The sequence below is a fragment of the Equus asinus genome, chromosome 21, assembly GCF_041296235.1.
Source record: "Equus asinus isolate D_3611 breed Donkey chromosome 21, EquAss-T2T_v2, whole genome shotgun sequence".
In the NCBI taxonomy this organism is placed as follows: Eukaryota; Metazoa; Chordata; class Mammalia; order Perissodactyla; family Equidae; genus Equus; species Equus asinus.
The window spans coordinates 75164071-75179578 of record NC_091810.1 but is presented as its reverse complement, the minus strand read 5'-3'; the positions used below and the strand labels follow the sequence as shown (position 1 = coordinate 75179578).

Below are 15508 nucleotides of genomic sequence, written 5' to 3'. Positions count from 1 at the left end.
GCAATCGGGAGAGGCAAAAAACAGGGGAAGGAAAGCCACTTAGAATTCACCTGCTAAACAAAAGATTCCTCTCTTATGTAACACATCACAGAGGTTTAAATATTTATTTGCATTTGGATCTCAAAATGGGTTGAGCATGGGCTGAAGTTGGGGCAAACATGCTTCCACTTGAACAGACACAGAGCCCTCGTCAAGAAAAGGGGCCATTTGTTTGAAAATACTCTATTGAGCATGCTCTACCTTGCCACTGGAATATGCCAAGCGCTGTCACAGATGGCAGGCTCTGACAGTTCCCATCCGTAGCGTCGATACTCGACAGTTCAGCACAAGATCAGTGACATTCTGTCTCATTAGAACCACGCTAATTATCACAGCTAGTTTCAGGGGAAACCATGTGTTGCAATGGTCAATTTGAAGGAGTCTGTGCATCAACAAACTGGTAATAAGGATCAGACACCTTATTATATGACAGCATGCTGCCTATGATCTGATTTACAGAATCAGAGGCACTGAGGCGGCCGAGGAGGCTGGCAGTTTATGAAACAGTGTGTTTAAACCCAATTCCTGAAGCATACTAGTTGAAAAGGGAATTGTTAAAAAAAATACACAAAAGCAAATGGAATTGTTGAATCAAGAAATCAAAGGAGAATATATTGATTCTCTATTAACATACAACAGAAGTAGATGAAGACTTAGAAAAAAGACAGCTTCATCAATTTAACAATCGTATGGCAACTCCACAAGCGGTTTGGAGCTTATATTTTTACAAGGTATTTACCGATAAATTATAGAATGGCTATATTTCTACTCACTTCTAAAATCTATACATATATTTTTTAAATGGGTGGTCTATGATTTAGTTCTGTCACTCTGTCACGCAAAAGAACCACATATGTAAAAGCATACCATCTATACTTATAAAAATGAATAATCTCGAAGGTTACTTTTTAAGATACTGAAGATACTCTTTTGGCAAGAGAGAAAAAATCAACATTCGATTCATATTACCAACACACATCCTTCCACCCCTCTCTCAGCACCTTGCACTGATGTGAGATTTTAACAGTGCAGTTTCTTCCAGAGCTATTTTTCTATTGTCATTTTGCATAAATGCATTTTCATAGCTCATTCATTTCACAGGGCCTTTATTTTCATTTCTCATATGAGGAAAAAAGAAGATAAAGCTAAAATAAAACCTACCTTTACTATCAAAAACATAAAAGACAAATGTTGAGACTTCTAGAAAACACGCTGCCTTTAACTTGGTGGTTTGTTAAAGGATTATATCAGTGTTATAGTTATGCACTAAGTTTAACTGAATGGCATTTGGTTTTAAGATTTATTCCTATTAGGAATTAAACCTCATTGGTTTGGTCTCTTCTCCACATCCATTTTGCTGACACCTGAAACTGTCCTGAAGAACTCTCTTGAACTGTCAAAGCTGATTACAGCAGAGCTTCCAAAAAGAGGAACTTTCATAGGATATTCTTAGTCCACACTTTTCAACTTAGACTTAGAATTTTAGGATAAAAGGTAGAGTCAGATTAAAGCAGATTCTACAAATACATAATTGGTATACCCAAGCTTCAGCATGTAATGCGCTGCCTGCTTTAACGTGGACCACTCCTGTGGAGACCTTCCTTGGACTTCCTCATGTGATGCTCCTCTTTAAAGAGCTGGCCCAATACTCACAGAATGATTCTTTTCAAATCTTGTCTAAAACTTTCTTATGACACTTTCTGAAATGAAGAAACTGGGCTTAATGAGTTAAGACTATATTTTTTAACAGTTAACTCATTAGTTTGGGCCAATGTGGGAAAATGCGTTTACATGACTTTAGTTAATTAATTTCAAATTTAGGAGAAAAGTGAAAATTTTAAATAATTTGAAAGTGGCAATAAGATAACTAAAAATCTTCTGTTTGACTTATTGAAATAGATAACATAAGCATCTAGGGGAAAAACACCCCTTTGCATAATTTTTAGCCAAAAATATAATCAGGAAGGGTTCTATTTAATAATTCTGGATCTCCTCAATGAAACCCTAGATTTACTAAAACATATGCTTGTTTTTATGATGCAGAAATATGAAAAGGGATCATATTCAGAGCCACAAATCTAACTAGCTCTCAAAACATTGTATAACATAGAATCATATACCTTGAAACTGTTAGAGTATGTTAATATTTATGTATTTAAAGCCATTAATTTCAACAGTCCTGTTTAGCAAGCAGCTAGAAATACAAAGACAGGTCTACATTCTAGAAAACTAAATCCAATATAGAGTCCTAAAATTTAGACAGAAGCGATTTCTAGAGATGGCTACCAGCCCAGAACACCCTAAACAGGAAACTGACGGCACTCCACATCCTTCTTACTCAAGAATGCAGCACAGCAGCCTCCACAAATGTGTGTTAGACTGAACATGGGCAGGTTGCCCAGGTGGCTCCCCTCTGGGTTGTCCTACTTCTCTCCTCGAGTACTCCTTTTGCCCCTTCCTCCTCCAGGGAAGGTGACCGAGGGAGACCTAAGCTGCATCTCCCCAGCGTCTTCCCTACCCATTGAAAGAAATAAAATACAACAAAATCAAGCGCTAGATGGAGAGTGTGTTAAGAGGCAGCTCTCTCCTCAGACCCTGGCTGAAGAAACTACCTGCCCAAGGGAAGGGCTATGAGGACACCATGTGAAGATCTTCCCACAGACTGCTAGAAAAGAATGTGGCACCAGAAATAACAGAAACCGTGACTCGCCAATCTGCAGGGGCCTCCTGTGTGTCTTAAATAGGAGGCTACACAGGTGAAATCGTGTTGCAGCAAAGTCTGTTACATGAACATTCCAACAGAATGAATCAGCAGAGAGCTTCAAAGTGTAGTTTCCGCAAGTGCAAGTTAATTCTAACAAAATAAAAGATGCCTTCACTAACCTGCTAGAAGACAGACTGCAACCACGGTTCCAGGATTTTTCTCCTGGATTTTGTCTCTAAACGTTCTATTTCCCAGCAATGAAAATTACATTTCTAGCCCCACTGATTTGTGACATATCATATCTTACTTGTATTTAAGACTTTCCAATCACCATCCAAGAATTTCCAAACCCAAAATTGAAAAGATAATTTTTTTCCCACCTACAAACCCAAGGAGTACTAACGCTTCCTTCTTCCTTTCTTCTGCCCTCCGTTCTCTCTTTTATCCTACAGGTTTTGAATGTCAGTGACAAAGGTGTCTGAAAAGTAGACAGAAGAAGGCAAAAGGCTTTCAATTTTTTTGGTCTCTTCTGGTGGTCAGGCTATCTTCACAGAAATCCTTTTTTTAGTGTTTAAACTATACCTATCAACTAGCTGAAGTTATAGGTGCCGAAAGAGTTCTCTAACTCCCCAGGACTGGTGGGGAGAGACTGCAAAAGATTATAGTGCAAGCATGTTCAGTCAAATAGAATTTTCATCATCTAGTTGCCTTACCTAAAAGAAATACTCTGTTCAATAAAGCACTAGAGAAAAATCATCTTCTAAACACCAGCGGTGATGCAGCGCGTCTCTGTAAAAGCCCTTCACTCTTCCCGCACCTCTGCAAACACGAAAATCAATGTAACAATTCAATGTACAAGGAAAGGCCTACGGTGCTGCTAATGTCCCCTTGCTGGACATACACCTTAAGTCTCAGAGCTCTCAGGGGGTTTGCTGTGGAATAAAATTAGATTCCAACATCTGCCACCATTAAGGAAAAAATTCCATTTCCATCTCCCATATGAAAACACTATAACCAATGAACAGTAACTGAACCTTGATACCGTAATGGTTATTACCCAAATCAACTATTTTTTTTAAACAGTAAAATTAGCGAATTCTGCTCTCATAATTATTTGAATGTTATCAGACTAAATGTTTGATAAAATTCCAATATGATTCACTTGGAAAAACTGCTGCTTATTTGAATACCCAGAATATAAAGGGTATTCATTTGTAGCTATTCACATTATGTTTAAAGCATATCATCTTTTAAAGTTTGCATTAGCTTGCTTTCCTACCCAAGCACAAAAAGTAGCCTACCTTCAGTTTTTACTTGCATATTTTATTCAGACATTTCTATTAGATTTAAAAACAATCTCATTTCTATTACTCATCGAAGAGAAGAGATAATATAATACACGTGAAATTGTGGAATCTACGGAGTTGGTTTCCTCTACTGAAAATACTTTGTGCATTAGTCATTGCATAGCACAACTACGATGCTTCTGGTTCCATAACATTCTGGGACTGTAGTAACTTTAAAACTATTATGCTGCTTGTCATTCAGGATATCTACCTAAAGCTTTATCTTTAAAAGTGAAAGGTATCTGAAAAACATAAATAGATAATAAATAAGTCACTGCATGGAGGTCTGAGCCTCTTACTTAGCACATTACAACATGTTGCCCATCTGTGTATAGTGAGGTATAATTTAAAAGCTCTTCTACATGTATTATAGCATGTAACCTCCTCCCATGTTAAGAGAATCTTGGGCTCAAAAAGGTTAAATAACTTCCCAATATTGCAGCACCAATGAAACAGCCTGGACCAAAGCCTCCTGTGAGACCTCCACTATGTATCTGGATTCCAAGGGCCCTATGTTGGTAAGAACCCGTATGCTATGAATATGTGCATGAAGAAGGGCAAGCCCCCACCTTTCCACTACCAATTAGCCCAATATCCCTAATTCCTCTTTCCTGGAGCAGGGTGTAACTTCAGGACTGAGGTGCCTGGAACTCTGAGGAGATACTAACATGGGAGGACAGAGGCAGAGAATTTGGGATTGGCTCTTCTGTTTATTAGTTGAATGCCCCAGTGTGTAAAATGAGGAAAACAATGCTGGCTCACACAGTTACTCTGAGAACTCATTGTAGATAATGTATAACGCACGATGCAATCTAGCAAAAAAAAAAGTGATGAAGGTTAAGCTAACCCAGAGAACAAGGGCGAGACACAAGCAGATGGAGCCGAGACAAAAGTGACTCCAGTTCTTCCCTCTTCACACATGCTTTATTTGGGGACCTCTGCCTCCTTCTGCCAAACCCTGGCACATGTGTCTAAGGTATAAATAATTCTTTAGAAGTATTTTGACCACGAAAAAAATCATTCTGATTGGAAGATTTTTTTTTTTTGGTTTGTTTGCCAGTTTTTCCATTTCCTTCATAAAAATCATGGCAGGAGAACAGAACTGAAGTAAATGACTACCTTCCCTTGTTAAGTCAGATTTCCTTTCTTAGGAATACACAGTTTTTGGACTGCCTTATTTTTAGGTAATCATCAATCTTTTTGCATACTTTCATAAAGAGGGTAGTGCTAATATCTAAACTGAAGAGCTAGGAGAAAACTACAAAAATGCTCTGCGAGGAAGTTATCGTAAATTGCTAGTCAGGAATAACTACCCGAGAGAACGAAAGTTAACAGTTTGCCTGACCCCATAGCCTAAAACTGGCCCCCTGGATTCTCTCTCAACCAGTAATGAGGAGATTAGCTAAGAGCTTTGGGGGTTCTGGGAAACCCACCATCATGGTGGACACATAGAGGCTGCCAATCAACGTTGTTGAAAGAGACTCACAGAGTTTTGCACGACAGGGGTACAAAGAACAAGGACGTTTAAAACCCCCCAGAACATCACTCACGATATTAACAATCAGTTGCTGCCACTGTTTGAATAGTTCCAAAATCAGTAACTCCACCCAGGTGGGAAGAATTTGGGATATCATTTAAAAGGAAGAAAGAATGAAGGTAGTGGAGGGGCTCTAACCTTAGGGAGCTATGCTATAGTCAGAAAGGAAATGGGGGGAGGGATGTGCTAGATTGAATTAAATGACAAGCAACTAAATGACAGTTATCAAAAAGGTTTTAATATTTATTTTTGTTTGTCTGTGTTAAGGCTGACCCTCATTACAATAATACATGTCTAGTCTCTCTGTATATCTATTTTGGAGATTTGGGGAAAGTAGCCTTGTAGGAACATAGTCTGTTATTCTTGATAATTTAATTGGACAGGTCAGAAAAGATGTCGGATCAGAAAGAAAGGCAAGATAATATATGTTTAAATATGAGATCCTCATCATAATTAGACTAAATAGCCCAAACAAGAATGTGCAGGGTGGGTGGGAGAGGGGTAAAGTGAGAAAGGACATTTCTCCTTAATGCATAGTCTTGGCATGTAAATGAAGACATCTGAAGAAGCACACAGGTTTGAAGCGGCTCTAACATTCTATCATAATTAGAAACATTTCAAGAGCCCTGTAATTTCCAATCAAAATTACAGTAATTTCCGATATACAAGCCATGATTCATGACAGAATTTTACATTCCATGAGAGATTACGGTGGCCTGATGTATGACACGCTGAGTACAGCACTAACATAAACAATTCAGTTTAATGTTTAAACAGCACTTGATGTTTAGAATCTCACAATAAAAGAAACATATTATTGTAGAAATTATCACTTTGACAGTGATTGAAGGGTAGGCAGGCATGTGGCCTATAAAGCTATAATTTTTACAGTCCACAGCTTGAGTTTAATCATTTTTATATAACATTTTCAAGATATCCCTTAAGTATTTCATCCAGCCTATAACTTAAACAAGAACAACCTTTTCTATGGCGAAACTTCTATCAAGTACAACTATTAATGTTGAAGGAGTAAAATTTTAGGAAAAGCTAAAAGAAAGCATTGTATTGTAAATACATCATATTGTAAATACTGTCAGGACTGTCTGTTTTCATCAGAAGTTGACAGCAGACAGGCTGTTTTATAAAGGAGGGTCCATTAACGATAATGAAAATATATTTGTTTAAAATTTCAAGTTGTTAAAATCTCACCTGAGCCCTTGACTGCCCCTAAATTCTCACCTTGATGGTGTTATCAAATCTTTGTTTAAAGGTAAAGACAGTTTAGCATTCTCCTGGCCCTTTAAAAAGGATTCTTGGCTTTGAACTTGTTCATAGTTTATAGACAACTGTGAGTTTGTTCATACAGATGATCCTGCTTTGGATGAACATAAATTATCAATATATAAAAATTATACTGATAAAGGACTTCATTATCTATCCTTTGTTATGTTTTTATCTTGTTTTGTAGGAAGTTGCAAACTTTCCCAATTCAACTCTATTCCTTTATAATTCATCGGATTTGGACAATTTGTCTAATTGTAATTCAATATGTGTGTCTTATAGATATATATTTATAGAAAAACTAAAATCATTAATATGCAAAGATATGTGTCTGTATCAGTTTGTTTTAATAAGTGCACCTAATAGTTGTAGATGCCTGATTTGGAACAGAAGAAACTATACTGTTTGTAGCTGAAATCAAGTTCATATAAGTAATAACGAAATAGTAATTCAAGTTATTCGTTCCATTACAACAGACCAGATTGAGACACTTCCTATACATTACAATATTCTTCTTCTGAAAACAACTATTAACTGATTCAGAGATTTACTGAGAAATCCTTGGTCTGGAGAGTGGCTGTTGGAAGAAACACCACCAAGTTTCTACTACCTGAATCTGAACATTTTGTTTCATCACAGAGCTCTGTAAACAATCCTGGAGACTGTGACCGATCCATGATGCAAGTTCAGATCACAGATAGACACCCCTTTGGATGAAATTTTCACAGGCGTCACAGATAAACATTCTCAACGCCTAACAGAGGTTCTTACCTGGCTTTTGGTTGCCGCAACCTTTGCAAACAGTGCTTGGGACACTTTAGCGCGCTTCATTTCCTGCTGAATCTCATCATAAATGGAAGCATTAATGTTCATGGTATTGTTCTCTGGTTTCCCATTTCTCTCAGTGGCAATAGTAGCTGTTTTCACCTACAAAACATTTTGAACATGGCTGTCATTTTTCATTGGCCAAATTGTTTTGATGCTTCTCAGGCTCAGCATCCAAACTGGACATTGTTGCTCCTTTTATGATCAAGGTGATCAACAGTGCAGTCATTCAACATTAGTTATTACCCGAGATCAGATTGCTTAAGTTAAGGAAGTCACATTGTCACAGGTGATTGCATCTGTAATATGACAGCAACTGCCAGCTGACAGCCAGGAATTATAACGCCATAAAGTAAGTTTTCTGGAAAACGGAATAGTTACAAAGACTTGAAAACCCTAAACTAATTGTTTCCCAATTACCTTCCATTGCAATTCTAACAAAGGAAATCCACAATTAAAATCATAATGCACAGTGCTGTATCTTCACTGGGTGTCCAGTGCGTAATAGACAATTGTATCACTAATAGCTATTACATACTCCGGCCTTTTTAATTGTAGACTCTTTTTTTAATGCCTTTTCCTCTTATGTTTCATTTAAAAAATCTTCCATAACAAAGCCATTTGCAGAGCTGCATATTTAAATCTTCTATCCATCCATGAAACAGGTAGAGTGCCTTGCTTAATTATCATAAAGGCTGGTTGCATTTTACACGTGCATGTCCAAGCTGTTCTGTATAATTATTTCATCTTTTCCTGGCACCCCTGTATATAACTATTTCTTTTTGACTTGTGGAACCAGACAATAAGAAAATGTCGCACAATATTAGAGAACGTTACTGCAAGTTACACAAAATATATAATCAGTGACTTCACAAATATATTCAAAACAAATAATCTTGAGTGAAAAATTAGTATCAACGCCTTTGGTAACAATGATAAGCAGGTATTGGTAGGAAAATGCCACAAAATTTTAGGGAGAAAATCATCTCAATCTCAAAATTTATTGGTACTATTATTAATTTTTAAAATTCCAAATTTAATTTTTATTATGCAGTTATATGAACCAGTATGAAAAATTTACATATGAACTATGTAGTTGCTTTTTTACTGGGAAATTGACAAAAGTGTAAATGAAGCTGCCACAGACGCAGGACCATGTTTCTCCCAGCAAGATGATTCACAACCGCATTTCTTATGGTCCTTTACCGAACCCAGTTTTTTTGTTCTCTAGAAACTTACCATCTTGGACAATTTCTCACATATACTACAAACAACAGAAAATGAAGTGCGGTTTAGGATAAACGAATGATTTTTTTGGTCACTAAGCGACATACCCTCCTAGTGCAACTGCAAGTTTTCCAGGTTTATTTCACTCTCCCCCAAAATATCTGGTATCAAGAAGAGCAAAGGTTATCCTAAAAGCAGAGAATTGAATCTCTGGACTTAGAGAGTTGATAAAGTCTTCTTTAAAACGTGCCTTCTGAATCCTTCTAACATCTAGCCAGTTAGCCAGATAACTCACCTCTCGCTTATCTTGAGGAGGCAGCTAGATTTCTTCCACCTCGACACTACCCTTCTAGACACTGAAAAGATAACGCTGTGAAAGGGTTGGACCACAGGCTCGAAGTGAGGACACAGAAGGTGAGGCAGGAGAAGTGACCAACTGGCTGGGCCTCATTTGCTTCTCCTAAACTACAAACTGGAGACAGCAATGGCAAGAGTGTAGGCTAGATTTCCAGAGTGCCTCTTCCAGCTCTGCCACTCTGGTAAGCAAGGGCACTCACAGAGGTATATTAACGACTGGAGGCCACTAAGAAGTACACAGGGCTTTGAAGCAATAATCTGCTAAACACCACTTTAGGAGCCAGAAGAGTTAACGCATTACCATAAATTGCCTACAAAGTTGCTTTGGTGAGATTCGCAACTTTGCTCTGGGGTGGTCTTGCTTTGAGGCAGAAGGATAGATTTGATCACCCCATGGGGTGCCTTTTAATACCTATTTTTCTCACTGCTTAAATGAAAGAGAGAAGAAAAGCCATTTCAATCGCTTTGAAAATTGAATGTTATGGAAATGGGGGCACGAAGTCCAGTGCTGTGGAAGAACCAGTTCCTTGGTAGCCAACTGCTTAGCAATAGTTATGAAAGCGGGCTTCGGCAACTTGGGGTTTCATACGCTTTAAAAATAATTTTCATTCTTTTGTAAAAATTATGTTTAAGAATTTATCTCTGAGGTGGGCTATAATCATTTTTTCAACCCTGTGATTTTTGTCTCTAAAGATTTCTTTGGTTTAATTTTTTTAATAAAGCAATTACAACTTGAACCAAAAAGCAAGAATTTTAAACCATCAAAAAAAATCAAATAACTGTTTCCTAGTAGCCAACACAATCAAAAGTGGAAAAGAAGTGTACACAAAACATCAAAAAAAAAAAAAAGCGAGAGCAACAACTTTTAGAAATATAAAGTAAGAATCTGTCAGTATTACTCATTTAAAAAATATTTAGAAAAGCTCTTCTTTATCATCTTGTTGGCTCAGATATGCATCTTATCATAGATAAGCTATTAGAATTCTGGAATCACATTTTTTCCTAAACATAAGCTATTGCTTAAGGGGAACTGACTTGGACAGCTTTTCAAAAATATGAAAGCTGAATTTTTCCCCAGGTAAAAATGGAAACAAAAATCTTTTATACCTCACTCTACTAAGTACTATTTTAGCTTAGCACAAAAAAAATCTTCTTTAATCCTGGTTTAGCTTTTAATATTATATCACACATTAAAATTCATAAAGTAGTTCATTCCAGGCAAAACAAACTACTCTTCAGCTCTTCTCCGCAAATAGCACAGGAGGTAAAATAAATGCGGTTGCTTTTCGAATAGCTTTTATCAAGGTAGGGTGGACTACGCCATCATTACGGCGGCGGGCGCCGGGAAGTCGTTAAGAGCTGGAGCTTCTATTTACCCTCCCACCTGGGGATAGGTAGGGTGCAGCACTAGGGGCGGCTTTTTATTTCACTAAAAATGTGCAGAACACAGAGTTTTCCATGAAAATTCTATTTTGCCTCTTCATGGATTGCTGAATGCATCAAACTGTACTGCAAAATGAACTCTACACACTACATACACACTACGCACAAGGAACTCTACTGTGGTTCTGACTGTGGATGTGCTAGTTCTGGATGCAGGAGGAGCTGCCTGCAAGCACACGGCATGCACACACACGATTAAAGTTTGATGTAGTTTTAATAACAATGACAATGATAAAGGCTGACATTTATTAGTTGTTTATTATGTGCTGGGCACATAATAACCTACACGATGGCCCTGAGTAGGTACTATTATCGCCACATTTTAAAATTGAGAAAACTGTCTTAAGACAAAGAGGGTAAGTAATTTGTCCATGGGGCAAGGCTGAGATCTGAACTTAAGTCTGTCTAAGGTTAATGCTTATCTTAGAAGCCACTGCACCATACTGAAGTCATGATGTTATACAGGACTTTATTTGAACAAAAATTCTTATTTTTTAAGACATGCTAGATGTGCTTTTTGGTGGCCCTTTGCTGACTCTAGCTCATTAAGGTCTAATTTTTAGTAGTAAATGGCTTTATTATTAATTTTACAAATCAAACCTGAATTTATTTTTCAAGATATGTATGCAGATTATAAATGTTTTCTTAGTAATGTTACATAAGAAATGTGCTATTTTGAGGCATTCTTATTGGTGATGGAAAATAGTCCTCAATCTCCAATTTTTACACATTAACACTGTCTTGAAATCATGGTTCTATCTTTTCGCACTTTTCTTCCTTTTGTAGGAACAATGTTAATTATTTTTTAAATCTGGACTTTTAAAAGATGACTAATAATGGGAAGCATTTTACAAGCACGTAAGATCTTAAAATAATGTTGGTCAAGGGATTCATAACAAATAAAACTTTGATCAAGTGTTAAGTTCCTGCCCGTAACTGAACCTACATTTCATTACGTTATGGAAGAGTCTGTTGTAAAGAGACAGAAGGGTGCACCTACCAGATTAAATCCATTATATATTGCTTACAGGAACTTTGTACATTTTTTAAACCATGGCTATAAAATATCACATCTTACTTTAGAAGAAACTAAAGAATTACGTAAAGAGATGTAAAAACAAATAAAGGAAAAAAGAATATATAATTCAAGTAAGTTGCAACTTGTTAATTATAGGCTTTCAAACAGTCCTTATGAAAACAGAAATCACTAATTTAACTCCAAAAGTCACACATATTAAAATACACAAATAAAACCAGAAAAAGCACACACCTAAATAGAAATTATCAACTTAAAAGCGATCTGTTCTGTGAAACAGACAATTCTCAGAAAATAATCATTAATTATTATTAATAAAATTTCTCTTATGAACTCACTTGGAAAATTTGCTAAGCATAGTCAGAAAAAAAACTTTTAAGACCAGGGAGCTTTGGAGGAATTTGGTTCTCCCAGATATTTTCATACGACCAAGGTTTGGAAGGGGCTATTTTTTCCACAATCTCAGAAACGCCAACTGTCCAAAGTCTTTCAAAGTGAATCATCTGTCAAACATTTAATGTGTTCTACGAGGATAATGCCCTTGTAGGTGTTCCTCTTTCTAATCTAACAAGAAAACTTCCCATCCTCTATGAGAAACAGAAAAAGGCCCCAAGTTTTATTTTCCCCTTTCTAAAATGTCTGTGTTTTGAGGAGGGCGCTTGAGATAGAGGAAAGAGCAACACACTTATCAGGGGATTTGAAAACTTTGCTATACCTTAGACCTGGTTTTCTCATTTTTCTCCAACCAAAAGGCTGGTATAAGGGTTCTATGAATTAACATATATGAAGGTGCTTAGAAAATTACGAACAACATTATCAAGTGCAAGGTATTCTTACTTCTTGAATTAGAGCATGTAAGTTGTGAAAACATGCTTTCAGCAAACAGGTCAAGCCCAGAGCCTACTGCCCCAGCCAGAAGTCAAAGCTCATGGCATGGCTGCCCCTACTAAAGCACAAGGGACAGGTCTGCACAGGAGGTGTCTTACCTGGGCAGGGCCAGCCAAGAGCTCTGGTGATTCCCGAGGCTGGTCTAGGCTTTGCCAGGGGAGGCATTCCTAAGAATAAAACCTTGGCTTGACCAAAACCAGGGGAGCCCCTTCTGGAAGATGATTTAGAATCTGAGTCTCTCAACAGCTTAGGTCCTCTGTCTTGTGTGACTCAGGGACATCCCAATCATCTTCCATATGACCTAAAAACTACAGGGAAGGAGCTGAAAGAGAATTCAGTCTCTCAGGCCTAAGGTGGCCTGGGTCTGTGAGCCATAAGGGACCTCTGCCTTTAACAAGCAGTTCTTTAGAAAGAAATCAAGGTTTGGGTCCAACCCAAGCCAGAGTTGTCTCAAAATAGGTTTTGAACGTCTCCATTTTGGAGGAAATGAAATGCATAGTGATTTCACATAGACTCCTCTCTGGCAAAATATAAAATTAAAAAAGACAAGATTTTGCAGTCTGCTTCTGTATCTGTAGTTTCATCCTTCCTTTCTCAGCCATTTTAGTCACTTGTAATAAGCATGGTGTTAAAACCTTATATGTGTTGTACTGGCTCCAGTTTAAGCATTCATCTTCAATGGCTACAAAACAGTACAGTGCTAATTCAACCGCTCAGTAACACAGTTTTCCAAATCTAAAGTACTCATTTTACATTGATAATACTTTTAAGACATTGAGGAGTTCTTAAAATTTAATTCATTGAATCAAGTTCAAGGGTAAAAGGTGAACTGACTGGTTGTGAACTCTATTATAACAATATCAAGTAATGCAAGGGGATTCTCAGTGAGGCAAATAAGATGCCTTAAAGATTTATATTACAGCAGTGAAATAAAATTATACACATATATCAGATAATCAATTCAGAATGTGGTTAGATGGCCAATAAAACTGCATTAATAGAAATAATTTTTTTCTTTGAAAGAGTTGCACTAAGAATCTACAGTATCTACACACTTCATATGTCCATTGTTGGCCAAGGGCTTGGTCTCAACTCCTCTTGAGAACAAATAAATACAGCTAAAGATGGCTCAACCAGTAAATCAATAATTCAGGCCAAAACAAATGAAACTTTCTATCCCAAATTATCAGCATATATCGTCTTTAGACATACATATAGGAAAGCTACCCAAGAGAATCTTACTACTGTATGAAAAGAAATATCTCTTAAGAATTAATGTAACTTGAAGAAAAAATTTGGTGAATAAGGACAGCAGAATCACATAAATAAAAGCATTAAAATCCTAGAAAAATTAGAAAACAAAACTTGCATTAAGGAACCATTAAGTCAAATATTTGGATAGATTTTTTTTAAAAAAGCAGCAGCTCAAAGCTGAAGTTCCTGCTGGTCTGAAGTAAGCCATTCTTTTGTTAGCATTTCAGATTAAGTGATAAGTAAAATAACCGTGCCCAGAGGCCTCTCGGTGATGACTATAGGAGCAGAGTTAACCTAAGATGGTGTGTGTATTAACTCTAACCACTTTACACTAAGTGCTAAACCAAGTCCAAAGCACAGTATTTTTTAACAACTCTTACAAAAGTCATGTACATATTTTATAAAGAACGAGTTCCTCATTTTTTTTCTTAAGAAATATTGTATAGAAAGCTTTACAGATCAGCTTCAACAACTGTGTGTATGTATAAGATGCCATTCTTTTCAGCTACAGAAACATGACGTTCTTATTCATACTTATAGCAGCGACTTCCTTACAGTCTGCTCATTTAAACATCAGGACCAAATTGATTTTCATTAAATAAAATGGAGAAAATGGACTTTTGTGGTGTTTCTAAAAAATAATCGTTTCAGAACATTACAATACCCAGTACCATACCCTCAAAGAAGTGGCTGCATATTATGTCTATTCCTTATTTATGGAGTATCTGTAGCAGTTTCATTTTTAGTGTTGAACGAGCTTGTATTTCTACATTTAGAAATATATGATTGTGTTTTATTATTGATGAAAAGAAATTAACACCAAATATAACTTCATTATGACGCCGTTACATGAATACTTTAAATTTGTATCCCACATTCACTTTTTATCCAGTTTCAGCTAACTTTATTTTTAAGAGTTGTGCATGGTACAAATTAAATGTGTGAGAAGATATATTTGCTTGTGGATTTTGCATCTAATCTACCATCAAACTTTTATCTAATAATTTGTACTGAAAATTAACTTCTTGAATTGTCATAATAGTTATAAAGCTAACTTTCAAACTTGATTAAAAGATACAGATGTACAGATACAGCGCTTGCATCGGTAGCACATATACTAAAAGTGGGGTGATGCAGAGAAGACTAGCATGGCCTCTGCGCAAGGACACGTAGATGCACAGAGATAAAGTTACCTGGAAGGTGACTTTTGTCCTTCCTAAAAAGTGCAAACATTTGGCAAATAGAAAATGTGCCCATTTCTGGGAATATGGATGGAATTCCTTATCAGCCCCATTTAAAGCTGCCTTCAAGGATTGTATTAAACTTAATTATGAAAGATTACAAACGAGATGATGTGTAATTGGTACCAGCTGCAGTTCGTATTGGAAAGCATAAATACAAATGGAATTATTTATTTATTTTTATTTATTTACTATTCAAATGGTGGTTCTAAAACTCATAGGGATAAAATTGACTTTATTACTTTTTTTTCCTATTGAGTTTAAAATACTTCTTAGTAGTAGTAGAGACAAATATCCCATTTAAAGACTACTTTTAAGCCCCAAAGAACC

The 15508-nt window shown here is 36.6% G+C and overlaps 1 protein-coding gene and 1 non-coding gene across 9 annotated transcripts in view; one reads left to right on the top strand and one right to left on the bottom strand.

Annotated features, from left to right (window-relative positions):
- SATB1 (SATB homeobox 1) overlaps positions 1-15508 on the bottom strand; it is a 97397-nt gene that overhangs the window by 23072 nt on the left and 58817 nt on the right. For all 8 annotated transcript variants that reach the window (XM_044753895.2, XM_044753891.2, XM_044753893.2 and 5 more), the window contains one exon: positions 7679-7834. In XM_044753895.2, the coding sequence (XP_044609830.1) occupies positions 7679-7834 (156 nt within the window). The remainder of the gene's footprint in view (positions 1-7678; positions 7835-15508) is intronic.
- LOC123279745 (U6 spliceosomal RNA) lies at positions 15031-15135 on the top strand. The gene has a single exon (XR_006518007.2). It is a non-coding gene; the product is annotated as a U6 spliceosomal RNA (small nuclear RNA).